The sequence below is a fragment of the Vidua chalybeata genome, chromosome 2 (genome assembly GCF_026979565.1).
Source record: "Vidua chalybeata isolate OUT-0048 chromosome 2, bVidCha1 merged haplotype, whole genome shotgun sequence".
Lineage (NCBI taxonomy): Eukaryota > Metazoa > Chordata > Aves > Passeriformes > Viduidae > Vidua > Vidua chalybeata.
In genome coordinates this window covers 4,930,714-4,949,994 of record NC_071531.1, presented here as the reverse complement: position 1 = coordinate 4,949,994, position 19,281 = coordinate 4,930,714, and the positions used below count along the sequence as shown (strand labels likewise).

The 19,281-nt window shown below is 44.8% G+C and overlaps 1 protein-coding gene across 1 annotated transcript; it reads left to right on the top strand.

The window, feature by feature from the left end:
- Positions 1 to 648: 648 nt before the first annotated feature.
- Positions 649 to 18,758, top strand: TMPRSS3 (transmembrane serine protease 3). The gene is made up of 13 exons (XM_053935463.1): positions 649 to 666; positions 1,970 to 2,114; positions 4,207 to 4,317; positions 5,202 to 5,318; positions 6,692 to 6,815; positions 7,800 to 7,925; positions 8,603 to 8,646; positions 9,388 to 9,553; positions 11,792 to 11,961; positions 13,335 to 13,430; positions 14,560 to 14,702; positions 15,907 to 16,059; positions 18,738 to 18,758. Exons 1-13 carry the CDS (start codon positions 649 to 651, stop codon positions 18,756 to 18,758), a joined length of 1,434 nt encoding a protein of 477 aa, XP_053791438.1.
- The last annotated feature ends 523 nt before the right edge of the window (positions 18,759 to 19,281 follow it).

Sequence of the window (19,281 nt, the reverse complement as noted above, 5' to 3'; positions counted from 1 at the left end):
TCCTCCCCTCTATCAGAAATCTCTCTTCTAAGTCAAAACAACCCAGCCAAATTTTTACTACCCTCGAGCATTCCTTGCAGCTGAACGTGCATTTCCATTTTCTAAATCCCAGAGTACAACTGAGCTTCAGCAACACGAGACGCTGCTTTTTCACAAGCCCTGTGCAGGCAACACGGCGAAGGCTAAACCCAGCAGAGGAGGAGCAAGGTGAGTCTGTGAGCTGTGTGTGCTCAGAGATGAAGAGCTGAAGAGCTGAAGAGATGAAGCCCTGGGGCTGCTGCTCCCTGCCAGCCACAGCTCTTGGTGTTCAGGGCCCTCTCTTTCGGCAGAGGACGAGCAAGCGCCCCCATGGCGTTCGCGGGGCTCCTTTGCTAAGGGCTTACGGGAAGGTTTGCGGATCCCACAATGTTGCCTGGTGTTTTTAAGCTAATTAAACAGCGTGCTGAATTTTTATCTGCCCCTTTCCGTAGCCATGCCATCCAGGGTCACCCGATACCCCTCTCCAGGTTGGGTTACATGGGCTGCGGCCTTGATGCTGTGCGCGGCGGCCGGCTGGAAACCCGCCCCGAGCAGAGAGGCTCAGCAAACTCCGAGTTTCCTTTGGGTTGCTTTTGATAATGAAGAAGGAAAACAGTTTTGCTTTTAACTATGACTTCTCAGGAAGAGGTGAGTGAAGCTTTGGGAGCATGTGATAGCCTCTGAACAAGCGAAATGTCAGTGTTTGGCTTGCATGTAATTTAGTTCACAATGCTGTTCTGTTTCCTGATGGGCAAATTATGCCCCAGCTAGAAGGCTTTTTTGCTTTTAATATTCAACAATCATGCTGGCAGATTCTCTACAAAGTTTAATTTATGTTCAATTAAATGTAGGTGAAATTTTACCAAATGAAAGAGCATAAACCTTATTGCAGAAAGGTGAAAAAATACTCCAGGGTATATTCCATTAAAGATATAATGTCACAGGTAAAACATGTATTCTTTGCCTAAAATATGTCACTGTAAGCATTTTCTGGGACTGACTCTGCAAAAATACTAATTTTTACAGCTTACTAGCTCCACTGTCTTTAACAATCCTGGACCTATTTCACATCACTCTGAGTTCAAAAATCTGATTCTTTTTGCCATTATGCAGAACCAGAGTTAGAAATTAGCATTTCAAATCTATTTGCCCCAAATTCTAGTGTAGCTAACTTTAGTTTTTTTCCCTGTGTAGTAAGTCATCAAAAGTTTACTGGAGTAAAATTCCCCAGAATGAGGATCCTGTCAGGTGCTGAGCTGCTGTCCTATGCATTTTAGTCTTTCTCTTGTTTCCTGTTGCAATTATAGAGCAGGGGATGGATTCACAGCCCCAGTGTGAGTTATTAAAAGTAGCTCTGGTGCTTAGACAAATCTGAACAAAAATTAACCTCAGTAGTTTGCTGCTAAATTAATTATAAGTGCTTCTCTCATGACAACTAAGTACCTAACGATGTATTGTGTCCAGCTCTGAGGTCCCCAGCACAGGAAGGACATGGACAGTGCTGGAGTGAATCTAGAGGAGGCCAGAAAGATACACAGAGGGCTGGAGCACCTCTGCTGTGAGGAAAGACTGGGAGAGTTGGTGTTGTTCATCCTGGAGAAGAGAAGGCTCCAGACAGACCTTGTTATGGCCTTCCAGTACTCAAAGAAGGCTGCAAGAAGGTTTAGATGAGGAAAAAACCCTTCACTATGAGTACGGTGAGGCCCTGGCAACAGAGTGCCCAGAGAATTTCTGGATGCCCCTGGATCCCTGGAAGTGTCCAAGGCCAGGTTGGACACTGGGGCTTGGAGCAGCCTGGGACAGTGGCAGGGGGTGGAACTGGATGAACTTTAAGGTCCCTTCCAACCCAAACCATTCTGTGACTCATTATAATTACAATTATTATAATGACAACACTATAATAATTATTTTCTTTCTTTTTTTCTTTTATTTTCCTCTCCTGTTGAGTCAGGTTCAAGAGACAAATCCCACTACTGGAAGTCTTGAAATCATCTCCGTTACAGAAGATGAACCACCAGTACCACAAATTCAGTTTACCTTCAAAAGATTTTTCTTCATACCACAAGCAAGAGTGGACCCGAGTGCAGATGGATCTGGTAGGGACAATCCACAGCCCTCTGGCCTTTGCAATCCCAGTGGCCACTGTGTGCCAAGCTGTGCTTGCCCACCCACAGCAAGCAATCACACTGAGGAGGAGGAAACACGACCTCCCTCCCCCAGGTGTGAGGTTTGCCAGCTCAGTGATGTGATGACATCTTGTGTCGAGTTGCACACACAAGCGTTTTCTACACCCTGATTATTCACACAGAAGCAAACGCTTCCCCACATATCCCAGACGCATTTTTGAATGGTTTGTTTGAAATTTTGCCAACCTGGAAATTGGTCCATTAAAAAACCTGACTATAAAATGCAGCAGCCTGTGGTAAGAACATCTCTCTCTCTCTCAGGATTTTTCGTAGAGGTGTACAGAGACAAAGAAAGAGAAAATGATTTCTATTTCTGCTCCTTGTTTTTCTTATGTGGAATGGGTTTGGAAAATTGTTTACCTGGGGTGATTGCTTGGTTGGATTCTGGTGAGAATTGTTTGAACCTGGTGGCCAATCCAATCCACCTGTGGCTGGACTAGAGCGAGAGGGTCACAAGTTGTGAGTTAGATAAGGTAGTTAGAAAAGTAGGCATGCAGTTTTAGTATCTTCCTTTATATAGTATATTAATGTATTATAGCATAGTTATAATGAAGAAATCCTTCAGCCTTCCGAACTGGAATTGGACATCATCATTTCTTCCCATTGGGTTTGCCTGCATTTTACAATAGCAGCTTTGGAGGATTAGCATGTCTGTTTGCTGCTTCCCATTGGTTTCAAAATAACCACGGGTTCCAACAGAGGCAGGCTGAGATCCAGAATGAAAATAGAGCAATTTAATTTTCTAGTCCATTAGCTGCTACAGCTGTCTAAGATTTTTGGCATACCAGACACCAACTCCATTGCCAAAACCAGTTATTCAGCTGCTCCTGAGAGTCTGAGGAAGCTGGGATTTACCTAGAGAGTCTATAAACCTTTGCAGACACTCCTTATCCTTGACTGATTGTATCTGCCAATCTCAATTATAAAGCCTGAAGAATGGGGAAGTGAAGAGCTGTATAAACTAAAATTAAAGACAAGGTTCTGCCAGTTCCTGTGTGCACTCATGATCCAGCTGTGTTTGCTATTTCCCCACAGTTTGCCCTTTGTATATCAGAATACATTTGAGACAAGTGAACCACTCATTATTTTCAGCAGAATCTCTTGTTGTCTTCCAGACTGGCAATGCCACTGAGTAGAGGTCAGCTCTGGAGGTCAGTGGTTGGTAAAGAGGTCCAGCTCATGAAATGTATTCTGCAATAACTACTGATGTATATTTTAACTTTAGATGCAGCCTTTTGTACTTGAAAACTCAAGATTCAACCTTGAGTCATCACGCTGTTCTCTTCTTACCTTTATAGCAAAACTTTGAATAGATGACTTTTTCACAGTTTTTGAGACTAGGTAGAGGACCCTGGGATTCTGTTTTTGGTTTTTTTCTTCTTGCTGTTGGTTTTTTTTTTTTTTTTTTTTTGGTAAATTTATTTTTCAATAATTTTCACTTGACCTTGCTTCGAAGTCCAAAGGAACCAGAGAATTTCCTCCTTCTTGTCTTGAACTTCTGTTTATGAGCTGCACACAGGTCTGATTACACAGACAGAAGTGGTCTGAATTTCATGTTTATCCCAGGGCTCAAGTTTTCAGCAGAGGTGCTCATATGCTTGAAGAGCTCCCAGTGGGATGTAGCCCATGAAAATGAAAATTTGGAGCTCACGTTGTTGATTGCATTGAGGACAGGCCAGGTGCTCTGCAGGGGCACAACTCAGACCTTCCCAAGACAAATGCTCAAGGGATTTGAGCATTAATAATAATAATAATAATAATAATAATAATAATAATAATAGTAACAATAATAATAATAATAATAAATGAGCAGCAGCAGCCCTAAAGCACTTGGAACCTTCTCATTCTCTGAAAGAGCAAATCTAAATCCCTTCTGATGAGGTCAGCTCATGAAGTATATCCAGGAGTTATTGATGACATCTAGTTACATTAGATAAATCTTTCTGATTGCCAGTTCAGCTGGTTTAACCTCACAGAAGCTTTCTCTCTCTCTGTTTTCCAGGAGATATTGAACCACCTTCAATGTGCCATGCTCTTGTCTCCCTAAAATACTTCCCATATATCTGTGGTTTATTCCTTGCAGTAATCCTAGCAGTTGCCATTGGCCTGGGTGGTGAGTACCATTAGTTATTTATTAAGTTCTCACTTAGCCATTCAAATGCTTAATTTTTCATGGGCCTTTTACTGAGAATGGAATTAAACTGCTACTGTGTCTTGTTTGTGGAAGTAAAAAATCTTGTTGAGGTGATGGCTTTAAATTTTATTTACATGTAGGGATAAAATAGGTCTGGCACTCCTGAGAGGATTGGTGTAATATTTACAACACTGGAGAACCTGCAGCATCAGGAAACCTTTCTCTAGAAAAATTTGGTCAGCTCCCCTCTGGCAATGAGCTGAATTTAGAAACGGGGGGTAAAAAAGCTCCTGTGGGCAGTCCACACCATATTTTTGTCTTGTAATTCACTTCTCTAAGTTTGCTTTCAAAGAATTAAAGAACTTTCCCCTATCAAAAACAACTTCTATAAAGGAAAAGAAAATACAGAATGAGTTTAGTTGTGGTTGGGAAGTGTGACCTGCCCAGGCCCAGGGGTTGTTGTGTCTCCACACCTGGAAGTGGGAGCAGCTTGTGGGAGGCTGAGGCATCCCCCTGGGGAGAGTGAGCACTGGATGTGTTTTCCAAGGGTCTCCCTAATTTCCTGCTGAGGGTCTGAGGCACCAGGCAGGAACTCACCCTCGAGTGACACTTCAACTGTGCAGAAGGAGCTGGGAAGGAGTCAGCACACACAGCAAGGCTGGCTCCTCCTACGAGTCATTACTAATAAATGAGTTTTAGCAGCACCACGTAGCAACCTCCAGGTTGTATTTCCAAAGTTCCTGGAGTACAGGAGCTAGCTTTTCATTAGCAAGACTGAAATCTGGACAGATAATGGAATGCAGAACTGTTAAATTAAAATCCAAGTGTGTTTTCATTGCCCTGTGTTCTTTCATTCCTTTTAGTCCAGTACAACTGCATTGGGAAATTCCGCTGTCGATCATCCTTTAAGTGTATCCAGAAATCAGCCAGGTGCAATGGTGTCTTCAACTGTAAAGAAGGGGAGGATGAGTACAGATGTGGTAATTCAATTTTGATTATAAATCCCTCCTACCTCCTCCTGTAGAAGTGGCAAGTTATCAAAGAATGCTTGTTGTAAAGATTTTGGGTGAGACAAGAAAGACAGACACCAATGGAATATCTAAATCACCACTTCAGAGGAGCAATCTCTCTGAGGTACCGATTTACAGTTTATGAAAAATCAAACTGCTTTTTAGATAAATGTGATGATTGCTGAATATTGTCACTGCCGTTTTTGATAATTTTCTCCATTAGAAGCCTAGATGCTTTTTGACTGCTCACATTTCTTCTGCCTGCAAGGTGTCACCCCAGTGCCTTATGATGTGTAAATACAGAATACTCTGTATTCACTGGCACACCGTTGTGCTGTGTCAGTTTTGAAGATTGCAAAATCCTGGTGTTATTTTAAAGGATGTGGGAATGGGAGAAATCAGCCTTTTGTGCATTCAGTGCTGTAGAATTTGCTGCTTCATGTGTGAGATGTAGAACTTTCTGAATTTCTTTATGTGGTAGTTTTGGGAATCACAGGGATGCTTTAAATAGTACTTCCCTGTCCTGTGCTATGGAAGGTAACTGTGGTGTTCACAGCCCCTGGAGGGAAAGGACTCTAATGTTAACAAACAGAATAACTGGGTTTTAGCTCAGTGCACTTGTAATCCTGGCTCCTGTGCCTACAGGTAAGGAGGCAGCACAGCCTTCCATCTGTGCAATAGGAGGAGTGACAAGAACCACGAGCTTTTGGCCCCAGCTAATCCTTCACAATGTGTTCAGCATTTGGAGAGTTTTCCCCAGGGAGGCTTGAGGTGTCTGTGGAGCCAGTGGCAACACCTCTGCTTTTCCTCTTCCTCTGCAATTCCATAACCCTGGAATCATGGGCACGTGTGGGAAAGCCCTATTCAGCAGCGACCACGTGCATGGCCTTCCTTCTCCCTCACAGATGTGCCCTTTCCAGGTCCAGGACAGCTGGGCACAAGTGCATCCACCTCTCTTACACAGGAGGTGCCCACCACCTTCATCCCTTACCCTGGCCACGGCTTTCCTCAGGGCAAAGCATCTGCAGTTCCAGCTCACTGCAATCACCAAGACTGGCTTAAAGCTCACTGGAGGGCCAGGCAGCCTCCACCACCTGTATTAGAGTTGGCATTTCCATGAGCAAAGATTTTTTTCCCCTAGCTGTCCTAGCTCGGAGTCCTTAAAAAAAAAAGCACAGAAAAATTCTGTCAAAGAATCCAAATGATGAAAAAGATATGCAGTGGCTCAGTGAGCCAGAAAACACAGACACCAGAGCGGTGCCTGGGCACTGCTGTGTGCCTGTTGTGTGCCTGATGTTCATCTTCACAGCTCACTGGGGCTTTTCTTGTCCTGAATCCCAAAGTCAGGCTGAGTGGGAAGAGGGCAGTGCTGCAGGTGTTCACCTTCGGCTCCTGGCGCACGGTCTGCTCCGACGACTGGAGGGCAGAGTATGGGAACACGACCTGCAAGCACCTGGGCTTCTCAAGGTATGGCCACCAACTTCATCTGGCCTTTTGAACAAACTCGGAGGTCTTCAGTCTTTCTAACGAAACCTTGTGTTAGTTTGTGCCTTAAAAATGACTTGACAGTCCACCTTTGTGAGTCATATGATTGAGGAGATTTGAGATGATGTACTTGTACATGGCAAATACCTTTTATTACTGCTATAAATCCTGCATGATGGCTAAATAGAATGGCTTGGCTAAATCTTTCCTGTGTGATGCAGGTGCCCAAATCCTATTTGTCCCTTTTAGAGAGGCACTAAAAACATATGAGCATTTCCCACGTCTTTTACACACCCTGTAGGTAAATTGTATACACAATTCATGTCATGACATCTGATAGGATTTAAACTCCACCTCTTAATTAGAGAAGAATGTGGCAAGGCAATTCTTGCTGGTTTGATCCCATTCCTGAAAAAGCACCATTTCTTTCACAAACTTGCATAAAACTGAGAAAGATTTGGAGTCGTGATTTGGCATGATGCTCTGCTTTTTCTTACCATGGCATCATTCTGATTTCTGTTATAGTTAGCAGTATAAAGATGCTTTGAATAAATTCTTGTTGCCTTTAGGATAAAATACATTTCAATTTTTGAACAAATAAGAGAAGAAAAAATTAAAAATTATTCATCCTCCCTGCCGGAAAACATAACTCCAGAAAAAGGAGAAAATGAGCTTGTAAGTGGCTCAGGAAATGTGCCAGCCACTTACAATGAAAAGCTTCATTGTAATATTACAATTAAAATTTACTTTCTCTGCCAGTTAAATGCATCTCAGCATGTGTGGCTTTCACACACAATTATGTCAAAAAATACATGCACGTGGTAAGGAGCATAGGGGGAGGAAATAATTACTTTTATCGAATGCCAGCATCTGATTATTGTGGTTTTCATTAGCAGAACTGGTGAATTATTTAAGCAGATTGCTGCAATGCTGTCTGGGGAAGCTGTGTTTATGGTTTATTTGCAGTTATGTGAGTTCAGGTTACCTGCCCGTGGCTGCAGTCGAAAAACAGTTCCAAAGACATTTCGTATCCCTCAGCCACTGGTTCGCAGCTGATCAAGTGACATCCCTGCACAATGCCACCAACCTCAGGTATGCCTCAGCTGCTTCAGGAAGAGAGCAATCAATAGAAGGGGACTTATCAATAGTTTGGGGTTGTTGCTGGTTTTTCAGGCACATAGGACTTTGTGTTTGGTGGTGTTACATGTTAGACTGAGGTTCAACAGCAGTCTTGCTGGAATATAAACTGAGTCTCATCCAAGACCCATTAAAATCAACAAAGGCTTTCAAATGAGCTGTTTGGAATGACTGTCCCATGATGCCACTTTTGCCAATGGATTGGCACCAGGCTCTTCTGTTTTTCCATCATGAAGCAGTTTGTTTCAGTTTGCAGATCCTTACACATTTCCCAGTGGGTTTATGAACCCTTTATGGTCCATTTACTCCTCCTGACGAATGCTGGTTTTTCTTAGTTACCTTCCAGTGAGAAGGGAGCAATGGATCCAAAGAGACTTGAGGTCTTCCCCCATGGAAGAGTGAGCCCCTCTTCAGCAGGGCAGCAGATGGTCTGCAGCCTCCTGATGGTGGCCAAGCTCCCAGCTTCAGTATTCCAGTTAAAGGTCCTGATTAGATTGGATGAGTTCATGCCTTTGTACCTCTTTCAATATATTAGTTACTTATATTTATGTGCACAGGAAAATGATATAATATTGAAAAAACACAAGGTATTTGTGAATTGGGAGTAATGCTGCGCTGTCTTCTCATCTCAGGGAGGAATGCACTTCTGGCAATGTGATCATCTTAAAGTGCTTGGGTAAGAATCAGAAAAAGTGAAAATAAAAGCAGAAACTCTGCTTTGTTATCCACTGCATGGAAAGAGTTGGGAGCAACTGTGTACTCAGGGCATATTATACTATCAGCTTATCACACCAAAGAAAAATTGTATTTTTTATGTAAAATTTGAAAGAATTTCAGAAGATAAAAAATAGGCTGGGAGGACAGATTGGGAGCATTAGATAGCAGGAGCATTTCAGTGAGAATCCCAGTAAGAAGTGTATATTTAAGGCCTGTGTGTTGAGTCCATGGACTCACACTGTAATTCCAAGTCTTTGACATCTTGGCAGGAAAAGGGAAATTCTGCCTTAATGGGATTTCCATTCCACACCTCTCCATGCCACCTAGTTCTCAGATTGGGATACAAAAAAAATCAAAATACAGCAGCAAAATCACCACGAGGGGAGAGGAGATGCTTGAGCCTACCTGTGTGGGACCCTGAGGATGAAGGAGAGCAGAGCAGGGGGGTTTTACAGCTCAGCTGAGCACTGCACCTGCATGGAAGGGAGAGACACGGACCCCACAAACCCCAGGCCATGAGTGACCTGCAGGGATGGGAGGGAGCAGGAGAAACCTCTGGGATGTGGCCATGGGGATGGGGTGGGGATGCTCCAGCTGCAGAGACCTCCCACCCCCAGCAAGGCTGGGAGGAGAGGGGCTGAACGTGACCCAAACCAGGGCTGTGTTTCCCCTCTGGACTGTAACCTTTGCTTCCTGGCAGCGTGTGGGACTCGGGCCAGCTACGGGCCGCGGATCGTGGGGGGCAACGCGTCGTCCCCCCGGCAGTGGCCATGGCAGGTCAGCCTGCAGTTCCAGGGCCACCACCTGTGCGGGGGCTCAGTCATCACCCCGCTCTGGATCCTCACGGCTGCCCACTGCGTCTACGAGTGAGTGCCCAAATCCCCCTGCTCCCCAAACCCCCCTGCTCCCCAAATCCCCCTGCTCCCAAACCCCCCTGCTCCCCAAACCCCCCTGCTCCCCAAATCCCCCTGCTCGGGGGACACTCTGCTTGCACTTAAAAATAACCTGCAGGACGCACTGCCTCATCTGTGGCTGATGCCTTAGGGTTTTGGCTTTTATGTTTTTCATGTGTTTGTAATCCTGGAATTCTTCAGTGTATAGCTCTAGACTTCACACCGAGTGTGAGCTGCTGCTTTCCCATTTTGGGCACAAAAAATTCCTCTCTAGGCCTGGGAATCAAGGACACCTAATTGTCATGAGCCTCAAGAAATGTAGACAAAATTGAGTTTGGGGGGGAGCAAACTTGGGGTAAATGACTTCATTACCTGAAGCTGTACTTGGAATATTAACCCCCGTAAGAAACTATACTCACTTTCAAAATTTTAAAAGGCTTATTAAAACATTATCAAAAATACAACAGAAGACTGAATAGAGAAAATATTACAGCGCTGGGAGCAGAGAATCTTTCCCACCATGTGCTCATCCACACAATGGAGGTTTCTCCTTTTAACCCTTTAGCCCCTCCCAAAGTTCTGTCCATCGACTCCTTCTTTGCTGTCCAGTGGTGGAGATCATGTCCTTAAATCTTGATTGGAGGTCAGGTGCTGCCATAGTGACAAGCTGACCCTCCCAAATGTCCCAAACCCAGGCCACCCCATAATAGCAATGCAAGGGGGGTAAAACATAACTATAAATCTATAAAACTTCTCTGAACACATATACATGATATTTGCCTTTTAACTGCGAGAGTCAGCCGTGGCATTACTCATCTATCACACCCCCAACATGCAAATGGACCAAACTTATAAAAGTGTGAAAACCTGTGACCCATCATCTATTTTGGGTGTAGCCCCTGGGGGTGTTTTGTCTGCCTGAAATGTACCTAAAGGCCCTTAAATAAATAGAACTGCTTTTTATTCCCTTAATTTTGTCTGACATCTCTTTTAAGGTAGTCCCCAAGAAGGCATCATAACATTTAAGTGGTTCCTCTCTCTTTGCATGAGTCTTTATTGAAAAAAAGCTTCCCCAGGAAGTGATCTAAACCCAGGACTCCAGTTTCCAGATGTTCTGGCCACTCCCAGCTCCCTAAGAAAACATCTTAAAACAAGATTTAAGTCCTAGATTTTAGGTATCCCAACCTGCAATTTCTGTAAATTGCATTTACTGAATTTGCCACTTACTCACTGCTCCTTTCTATGCAGTTGAAAAGGTCTTCAGGCTGTAAATAGATGCTAAATAGTTATTTAAACTCTTCTTCTTAGTGTAATTACAAACATATTTATAATGAGCTATCTGGTTTTGCAGTCTTGTTTGATGCTACTAGTGCAGGAGCACCTCTTGCTCTTACAAACTCCAGGCCACTTTCACCAAAGACATTTAGACAGCTGAAATGGGATTTGTCTGAAAGCTTTTAAGCACCTACCACATGGATGCCTTCTTCTGAGTAAGGTCTTGTAGGATGCTTTTATACCCAGTAGAGAGAAGAGAGGGGATAGACAAACCCCCACTCCTAGTTCCTATTTAGAACCCTGTGTTGTCACAAAAATAATTACTTATGAATTCAGCATTTTAGAACCTTTGTCCTTGACTTTGTCCCGCCTGCCCAGGTGGTTGTGGTGTGTTTGAAGGGTGATGGGGATGAGAGCTGGCAACACAACCCACATCCCTGGAGCCTTTTCCCAGGGGAGTGAGGCCAAAGGGAGAGGAGCTGCTTGTGTGCTGGAGGCTGAAGGATGTGCCAGCTCATGAACTGGGGCAGAAACACCTTTCAGAAGGGAAGTTTCTCCTTGAAAATGCCTTGCCACAAGTGCTGCTGAGGTCTGGCTGAATGCAGGTGTGCCAGGCAGCAGCTGTGGGGTCTCATAGCAGCACAGACAGCTGGGCTGATGAAAAGCTCTCACATATTTGTAGTAAGATACATATAATTGCCCTGATAATGTACCAGTGACCCAGAGTCTTACTGAGATTAGTCACCCAGTGTCTTACTAAAATTAGTTTCACATTTTTAAAATTAGATGCAAAACATAGCCATTATTAATAGAGAGGCAAGCCAGTACAGCAGACTGGAGTTATTTGCCTGTTGGATGTATAAGCTCAGGGGACAATTAGAAAAACCTGAGGGTTTTCCTGGAGGTTTGACCCTCTCTTCTACCTCTTTGTTCCAGCCTGTACTTGCCGAGCTCATGGAGCGTTCAGGTTGGTTTTGTGACTCAGCAGGACACCCAGGTTCACCCACATTCAGTGGAAAAAATAATTTACCATCGGAATTATAAACCCAAGACTATGGGGAATGACATAGCACTGATGAAACTGGCAGCACCTCTCGCTCTCAATGGTAATTTATCTCTGTGAGCTTGCATTTGACTCTCTCACTTTCCCAGCTAAAACACCCCTGTCCACACAACACCAGCAGAAACCCCCCAGCCTCAGTGTGAGCACCTCCTCTGTACTCCATATCCAGGCATGGACAGCAACAACGTGCTGCAAAATGTTCCCAGTCCACTCTGGTATTGATTTACTGCAGGCATTTATTAATAGGCAAACATTAACTTATTCTTTCTAAATATTCTTCCTATCTAAAATAAACACCCTGCCTCATTCTGCTTGGAGGTCACAGAGATTTTTATCATGTCTTTTCCATGAGTACTGGGGGATCCAGAAGTGTCCAAAGCTAAAAATCAAGCTTGAATTTCAAAGAGAAGAGAAGGCAATTTGAATATAATGATGATTTAAATGAAAACTACTTTTATTTTTTTTGATTGGATGCTACCTGCAGTTGATACAATGAGTTGAAATAATATGCAATAATACTGTATGAATTGAAATATCTGCCAATACCTCCTAACCACTGTGAGCTGGCTGCAGAGGGGAGCTGGTGCTCTTTGACACATCTGGGCAGTCGTTTTCTAAATCAATTCTCCTGCAGTGGTTTAAAATTTCACTTTTAATGACAATTAATCTTGATTTTGTTCTTTTTTGTCTCTCAGATTTCTGCTGATTTCTTCTGCTCATGAATAGCTTTGGGAATAAGGGATATTAAGGGATACTTAAGGAATAAGGAATAGTAGGAAGGAATAGTAAGGAATAGTAGTGGCTTTGCACCTGAGCACGATCCCACTGTGTTCCATGCTGGGGGCTTGATGCCGTGAGCTGGGATCACTGCACTGTGCAGAACAGAACCACTGGGAGCTGCCCAGTTATATTTTGTATTTTCCCTCCCTTTTCTCAGCACCCATTTGTCCCTGCAAGCATCAAGCTCTGATTTTATCCCATGAAGTTCCATGTCCCAGAGCTCAGAGGCACCAAAACTCTGTGAGCTGATGGGTGGGAAGCAAAGAATCCAAGAAGTTTTTTGCCCTCTCAGGGATGTGCACACCCAGCTCCTTGTCTCACCCCAGCAGCCCCGGGGCCTCTGATCTGCCTTTCAGCTGCATTTCTTGTTTGCTCATTCTTCAGTTTATTGACCTGCTGATACCTCCTTGTGTTGTTTCGTACCCAAAACTCACTGGGGCTACTGTGGGTGTTGTCTCAAACCCTCAGTGTTGCCCACAAGACAAAAAGCCTGCAGAAAACTGCCAGGCTATTTATGTGGGGAGTGGGTGGTGTTCATCACAAGTTCATTGCAAGCCAAATCTTCAAGTTTTCCTGAGACATATAAACTTTTTTTGCTAAATTTTGATTCTCTCTCCCATTTTTTTTTTTAAATAGGTCACATTGAACCAATCTGTCTGCCCAATTTTGGTGAACATTTCCCAGCAGGGAAAATGTGTTGGGTATCAGGATGGGGAGCAACTGTGGAAGGAGGTATTTTAAATTGTCTGCTGATGATTTCACTACATGCACACATCTTACATACAGTAAATACAGGATTTGGTTGGGGCACTGTTTAACACTAAATTTTCTGGAATATCTGGAGGGGGAAAGAAGATATATTACTGAATTTTATGCACAAACTGAGCTGCAAAAGCGCTGTGCAAAGTCATATCACAAGGAATGGATGGATATCCTCTGAAACAGTTGAAAATTACACATATAAAATGTCCCCAGTGTTGTTCTCAGCCTCAGTCAAACAGGCTGTGCCCTTTAGAACTCCAAGCATAGGAAGCACAGCATGAATGCAAGAATTAACCATCCCTTTTTTTTAGAGAAAGCATATGTGTATTTTAAGGCGGGTTGGGCGATGTAGAAATTGGATAAGACAACATCAAAAAGAAAAGTAATTTTTTTTTACCATGACTCATGGCTCATGTTAATCAATAATATAAACTGAACCACCTTCACGTGAAAATGGGTGAATTGTCACCCATTAATTGTTTTTTATCACTCTTCATTTGTGTCACTGAACATGTTCCTGTTGTTCAGAGAACAAGAACAGAACATTACCTGACCCACAGATAACAGCCAAAGGCTGGGAGAAAATGAAAGCAAGGTTTGCCACATAAAAACAACAGCCCTAAACTGACAATAGGCAGTGTGCAAATACTCCCATTTGTAGAAAGGATCTGTTCAGGCTCTGAATGAAATAAAATAAATATTTATAAAGTAAATCAGATGTTTGCAGATGATTTGTTGACTAACAGAACAGGCGATAAATTCAGAACAGGTTTTGGCACTAGTATTGAACACAATGTTCAACAAGCTTTTTAGTTTATTAATGTCATTAATTGTGTAGTTTGAAGTGGAAACACACAATGTCCAGATTTCATTGTTATTTTATACACTGTGATAATCCACATCTCTACAGAGTGGATAATTGCTGTGTTCTGTAAGTGATGAGACACCAAGTTGATTTACTTTTGTCTTGCCATTTAACCATGGTTCTTTCATCCTTCCTTTCCAATTCTTTGTATATAAAACATTCTCTGTTTATAAATTGAGATTATTTTCGAGGACAGGAAGGTTTTTTCTGGGTTTTTTTCCTGTTTTTTAACAGGTGACACATCTGACACCATGAATTATGCAGGTGTCCCTCTGATTTCCAATGCAATTTGCAATCACAGGGATGTCTACGGTGGGATCATAACTTCTTCAATGCTTTGTGCTGGTTTCCTAAAGGGAGGAGTGGACACCTGCCAGGTATGGAAGTTTCCAAACTGCAACTGTGCTCATTGGAAATGGAAAAACATGAGTGATAAGTTATCAGAAGGCACTCCCAGGCTTTTCTTGGGCAAACATTTGGGTTTGTGCCATTTATTCTGCTTACCACAATTATCAATCACTGACCGTGTGCATTCACACGCTACAATTTCCTTTTTATACTTCTTCTCTGGACCTTATCTGATACTTCTGAAGCCAAATTTGCTTAAGACATATTTTGCTGCATGTGCTGCAGCACGGTGCCATCCTTTCTCTGCCTTGGCTGTGACCTCTGCACTGCACTGAATTGCACTTCCCTGCACTGTGAGCAGCTCCAGAGACCTGCAAGGTGCAGGAAGCACATGGTGAAAAGCCAGATAGGGCTGGGGAGGAATTCCTAGTGGAAGATGTCCCTTTTCCAAGCAGAGGGATTGGATCTACGCATACTTCAATGTCCCTTCCAACCCAAATCTCTATGATTCTGTGAACTTCATGTTTCCAGATTTGCTCCATCCCAATCACACTTGGGACAAAAAAAAAAAAAAAAAAAACCCAAAATCAAAACCAAAACAAAAACAAAAACAAAACAAAAAAAATAACAAAGGCAGTAGGTGCCTAGATCTGCATTTCATCCCCTTTCTGCACACAACCCTCCCAAAAAGGCACCTGGCACCAGCTCTGCCCAGGAGAACTGCCCAAGGGCAGCATGCTCAGCACACAGCTCCACATGACAGGACAAGCCCTGCTCATCCATGGGACAGGCTTGTTCCAAATTCCCTTTTTTCCAGTTGTTGTGCTGGCTTTGATTCTTGTGGGGCAGGAAACTGCCCCAGCAATAATGAAATGGGAAGTTTTCAGTACTTAGATGCGAGTCTATTGAGCTGAATCTGCGTAGCAAAGTGTCTGGGAAGGGCTGGAAAAGCAGGCAAGAGCAGGCAGGGGAGGAGGTGAGATGTGAGCTTGGTGTTGCAGCCTTGGGCTCAGCTCAGCTCAATAGCCAGGAGCCAGGGAAAGAAAAATATGGTCTCATACATGTCTCAAAAGTCTCCAAGCCTTGCTGTAATGTGCTTTTCCCAGGACCCAGAACCCAGCAGAAACAAGAGATTTTGAATTACTGGACTATGTCGCTCCCCCTACCTCCCCAAACAGACAATTCCCTCCTTTTCTGGGACGCTGACATTTGTTTTCATTCTTTTTCCCTCAGGGAGATAGTGGGGGGCCTTTAGCCTGTGAAGATATGAGTGTCTGGAAGCTGGTGGGGACCACCAGCTTCGGAGTGGGCTGTGCAGAGAAGAACAAGCCGGGCGTCTACAGCAGAACCACCTCCTTCCTGGACTGGATCCACGAGCAGATGGAGGTCTGGGCTTGCCCTGCTCCTCCACCTCTGGTTGTCACTTTGTGCCACACGGGGTTTGGCCCATATTTGTCAGAGCTGAGCTGTCTTGTATGGAAATTGGAGGGGATGTTTGGGGACAGGCCCTCGGGCAGAGCAGGGTGCAGGGGTTGGTGAGGGGTTGGGGGCACCCCACAGGGGTAGAGAGGAGAGGACAGCACATCCATAGGGGTGGGAATCACAGGGGAGGGGGACTGGAGCAGAACAGGGAGCAGGGAGGTGTGGAAGGGCTGAGTCAGGAGATGGGGGTCAAGGAAAGAGATCCTTGGGGACTACAGTGTGTACAGTTCTGGTGCCCCCAATACAGGAAGGGCATGGGAATGTTGAAGCAAGTCCAGACACAAAGTTGCTAAGAGGACTGGAGCGCAGGCTGGGAAAGTTGTGGCTGTTCAGCCAGAAGAAGAGAAGGTTGTGTGGAGACCTCAGAGCACCTTCCAGAGTCTGAAGGGGCTTACAGGGAAGCTGGAGAAGGACTCTGTTAGGAATTGTAGTGACAGGACAAGGAGTGATGGTACAAACAGAAAGAGGGGAAATTTAGGTTAGACAGGACGAAATTCTTTATTGTGAGGGTGGTGAGGCCCTGGCACAGGTTGTCCAGGGAGGTTGTGGATGCCCCATCCCTGGCAGTGTTCAAGGCCAGGTTAGATAAGACCTGGAGCAGCCTGGGATAGTGGGAGGTGTTCCTGCCCATGGCAGGAGAGGTTGGGATGAGCTGATCAGAAGTGCCTTCCAACCCTTAACATTCTGTGATTCTGTGACTTGGTTTGGAGCCCTGGGGCTGCTACAGAGAAGCCTGGGGAGTGGAAGCTGAGTGGGCCGAAGAAATTGCAGAGGGAACACGGTGTTGGCTGGAAGGAGAGCAGAGACAGGGAAGTGAGGGGACACTGCAGCCACTTTCACCTGACCCAAGGGTGGCCCAGTGACAGGAGAACAGCTCTGCTGCTGCCAGCACCTCTCCAGTGCTGCCAGAGAGGTGCTGGGTTCAGTCAGCTGAGCACAGACAGGCACTGTGCTCCAGGTGGGACTCCCAGGCAGGGCTCCACTGCCTAGGCAGGGTCATCCAGAGCCATTTCAGAGATCTCAGGCTGTCCTGCCTGGCTCACAGGTGTTCCTGCAGAAGGCAAGGATCTGCAGCTTCCACCACCCATCCCCACGGGGATGGCTCAGATACCCTGTGTTGGCTCAGGTGATGCCAAGTGCACTAAAACACCTCAAGTGGCATTAGGCAGGGCAAGTGCAAGGCAGGAGAACCCTCCTCCAGTGCCCTGGGAGGATTCTGGGCAGGTAGAGAGCTGTGCACAGGCTTTTAATAGTTATTAATTAATTGCTTAATTAATTGTCCGGTCTCTGTGGCAAAGCCACAGAGTGTGCATCCCGTTCTGCTGCAGCCTTGCCCTGGCAGACAGAGCTGCTGTTCCCACACCCAGCCTGCTGGGATGAGAGCATGCATGGACAGCAGTGGTGCCATTCCAGCTCCAGCAATGCAGCAGTGCAGGCACGTGCTGAAACCACCCCTGTGGCCATCTCACTTGTGAAATGCGTGAGACCTCCTCCTCCAACCAAACTGCCAGTATCAAACATTCACAGACAAGCAAATGCCCAAAACAAGGTGATGTGTGCAATTTCAGCTCAGCCCACATCTGAATGCTGGATGACACACACTGTTTTCACAACTTGATGATTTGTGCTCTCACAAGCCGATCTGTCACTCAAAGAAAACAGGAAAACAGAATATCTCTGAGTCTTCAGCATCTGTAATATTACTTTATTTTATTCCCCCTGAATATATATCATTGTGATTTATTTACATTTACAAACATTTCAGATGAAAAGCTCATATCACATGAAATCACAGATCTCCATTATAAAGTGATCAAGGGAGAAAAAACGTACAGCAAAATCCTTGTTGAGCCAAGTGCTAAAATACTGGAATTTTTCAGAAGGATATCCTTCAGCTGTAAGTTTATCCCCTTAGAAAGGATTTTCAGGTGCAGCATGGAAACATGGGCACTTTTTTATGGACTCTGAAGCAAACCTAAAGAAAGGAGAACTAGTGTGCCTTTGGAAGTGGGGCCAAGGAAATGGCTTGTACCTGGCAGAGCTGAACTGGGGCATAGCCCAGATCAAACTGGAGCAGAGAAGCTTTGGGGTGACCTAATTGCAGCCTTCCAGTGCCCGAGGGAGCTGCAGGAAAGATGGAGAAAGATTATTGACAAGGGCCTGGAGTGACAGGACAAGGGGCAATGGCTTCAAACCAACAGAGAGTAGATTTAAATTAGATGTTAGGAATAAATTTTTCACTTTGAGCGTGGTGACACCCTGGCACAGGTTGCTCAGAGAAGCTGTGGCTGCCCCTGGATCCCTGGAAGTGTCCAAGGCCAGGTTGGACAGGGCTTGGAGCAACCTGGGATAGTGGAAGGTGTCCCTGCCCATGGCAGGGGTTGGAATGAGATGATCTTTAAGGTCTCTTCCAACCCAAGCCATTATTCCCTGTTTCTGTGATCCCGCTGGCAGGATCAGCTCCTGCAGCCCCTCAGTCCCCTTGGAGACCTGAGTGCAGTGGGGAAACCCTTCCAGAGCTCAACGGGTGGCAGCACCAGCATTTGCAACAGATGCATAAATGGGTTTTCCCCCCCCCCCAGAGAGAAGAACTGCAGACCTGAGGGGAGTGGCTGTTCTCTGGGCTCCTGAAAACCCACATCACACTCCAGCCCCACAGAAGGACCCAGCCCATTCTTCTGGTCACCTGCTCTGAGCTCTGGACCTTCACAGAGCACCTTTCACTGTTTCTTTTTGTTACTGGCAACTGCACTTGATGCAAACTGTTGCACATTCAGCTTGTTTTGGGTGGAAGAAGCAGATGGATGATGGATGATCAGCATGTGTGTTTACTGTCAGCTACAGATTTTACATGGAGGAAAAAAGCTAAGACTGATAACCCTGAATGCTGTCACAATAAAGTTTTGCAGAAAAAGACTAGAATAACTATAGGTCAGTTGCTCACTGTTATTTTAGTACTTACCTTCCAAGAACCAGACTACAAAAATGCCTTTTTTCCTGAAAGTATTCCTATGGGTCCACAAGAGGTCTGTGCTCCGTTGCACAGGCAGCAGCAGCTTCCTTTGAATCCAAAAGCAAGCAGGAAGCAGAAGGTTGGCACTTTTCACAAGTATGCTCAACTCTTAG

Bases quoted from the DNA above. Each gene is read 5' to 3' on its own strand.
- TMPRSS3 (XM_053935463.1), top strand. The intron at 5,319-6,691 runs GTAATTCAATTT...TGAATCCCAAAG, and splicing joins GGAGGATGAGTACAGATGTG to TCAGGCTGAGTGGGAAGAGG. The intron at 16,060-18,737 runs GTCTGGGCTTGC...CCCCCCCCCCAG, and splicing joins GGATCCACGAGCAGATGGAG to AGAGAAGAACTGCAGACCTG.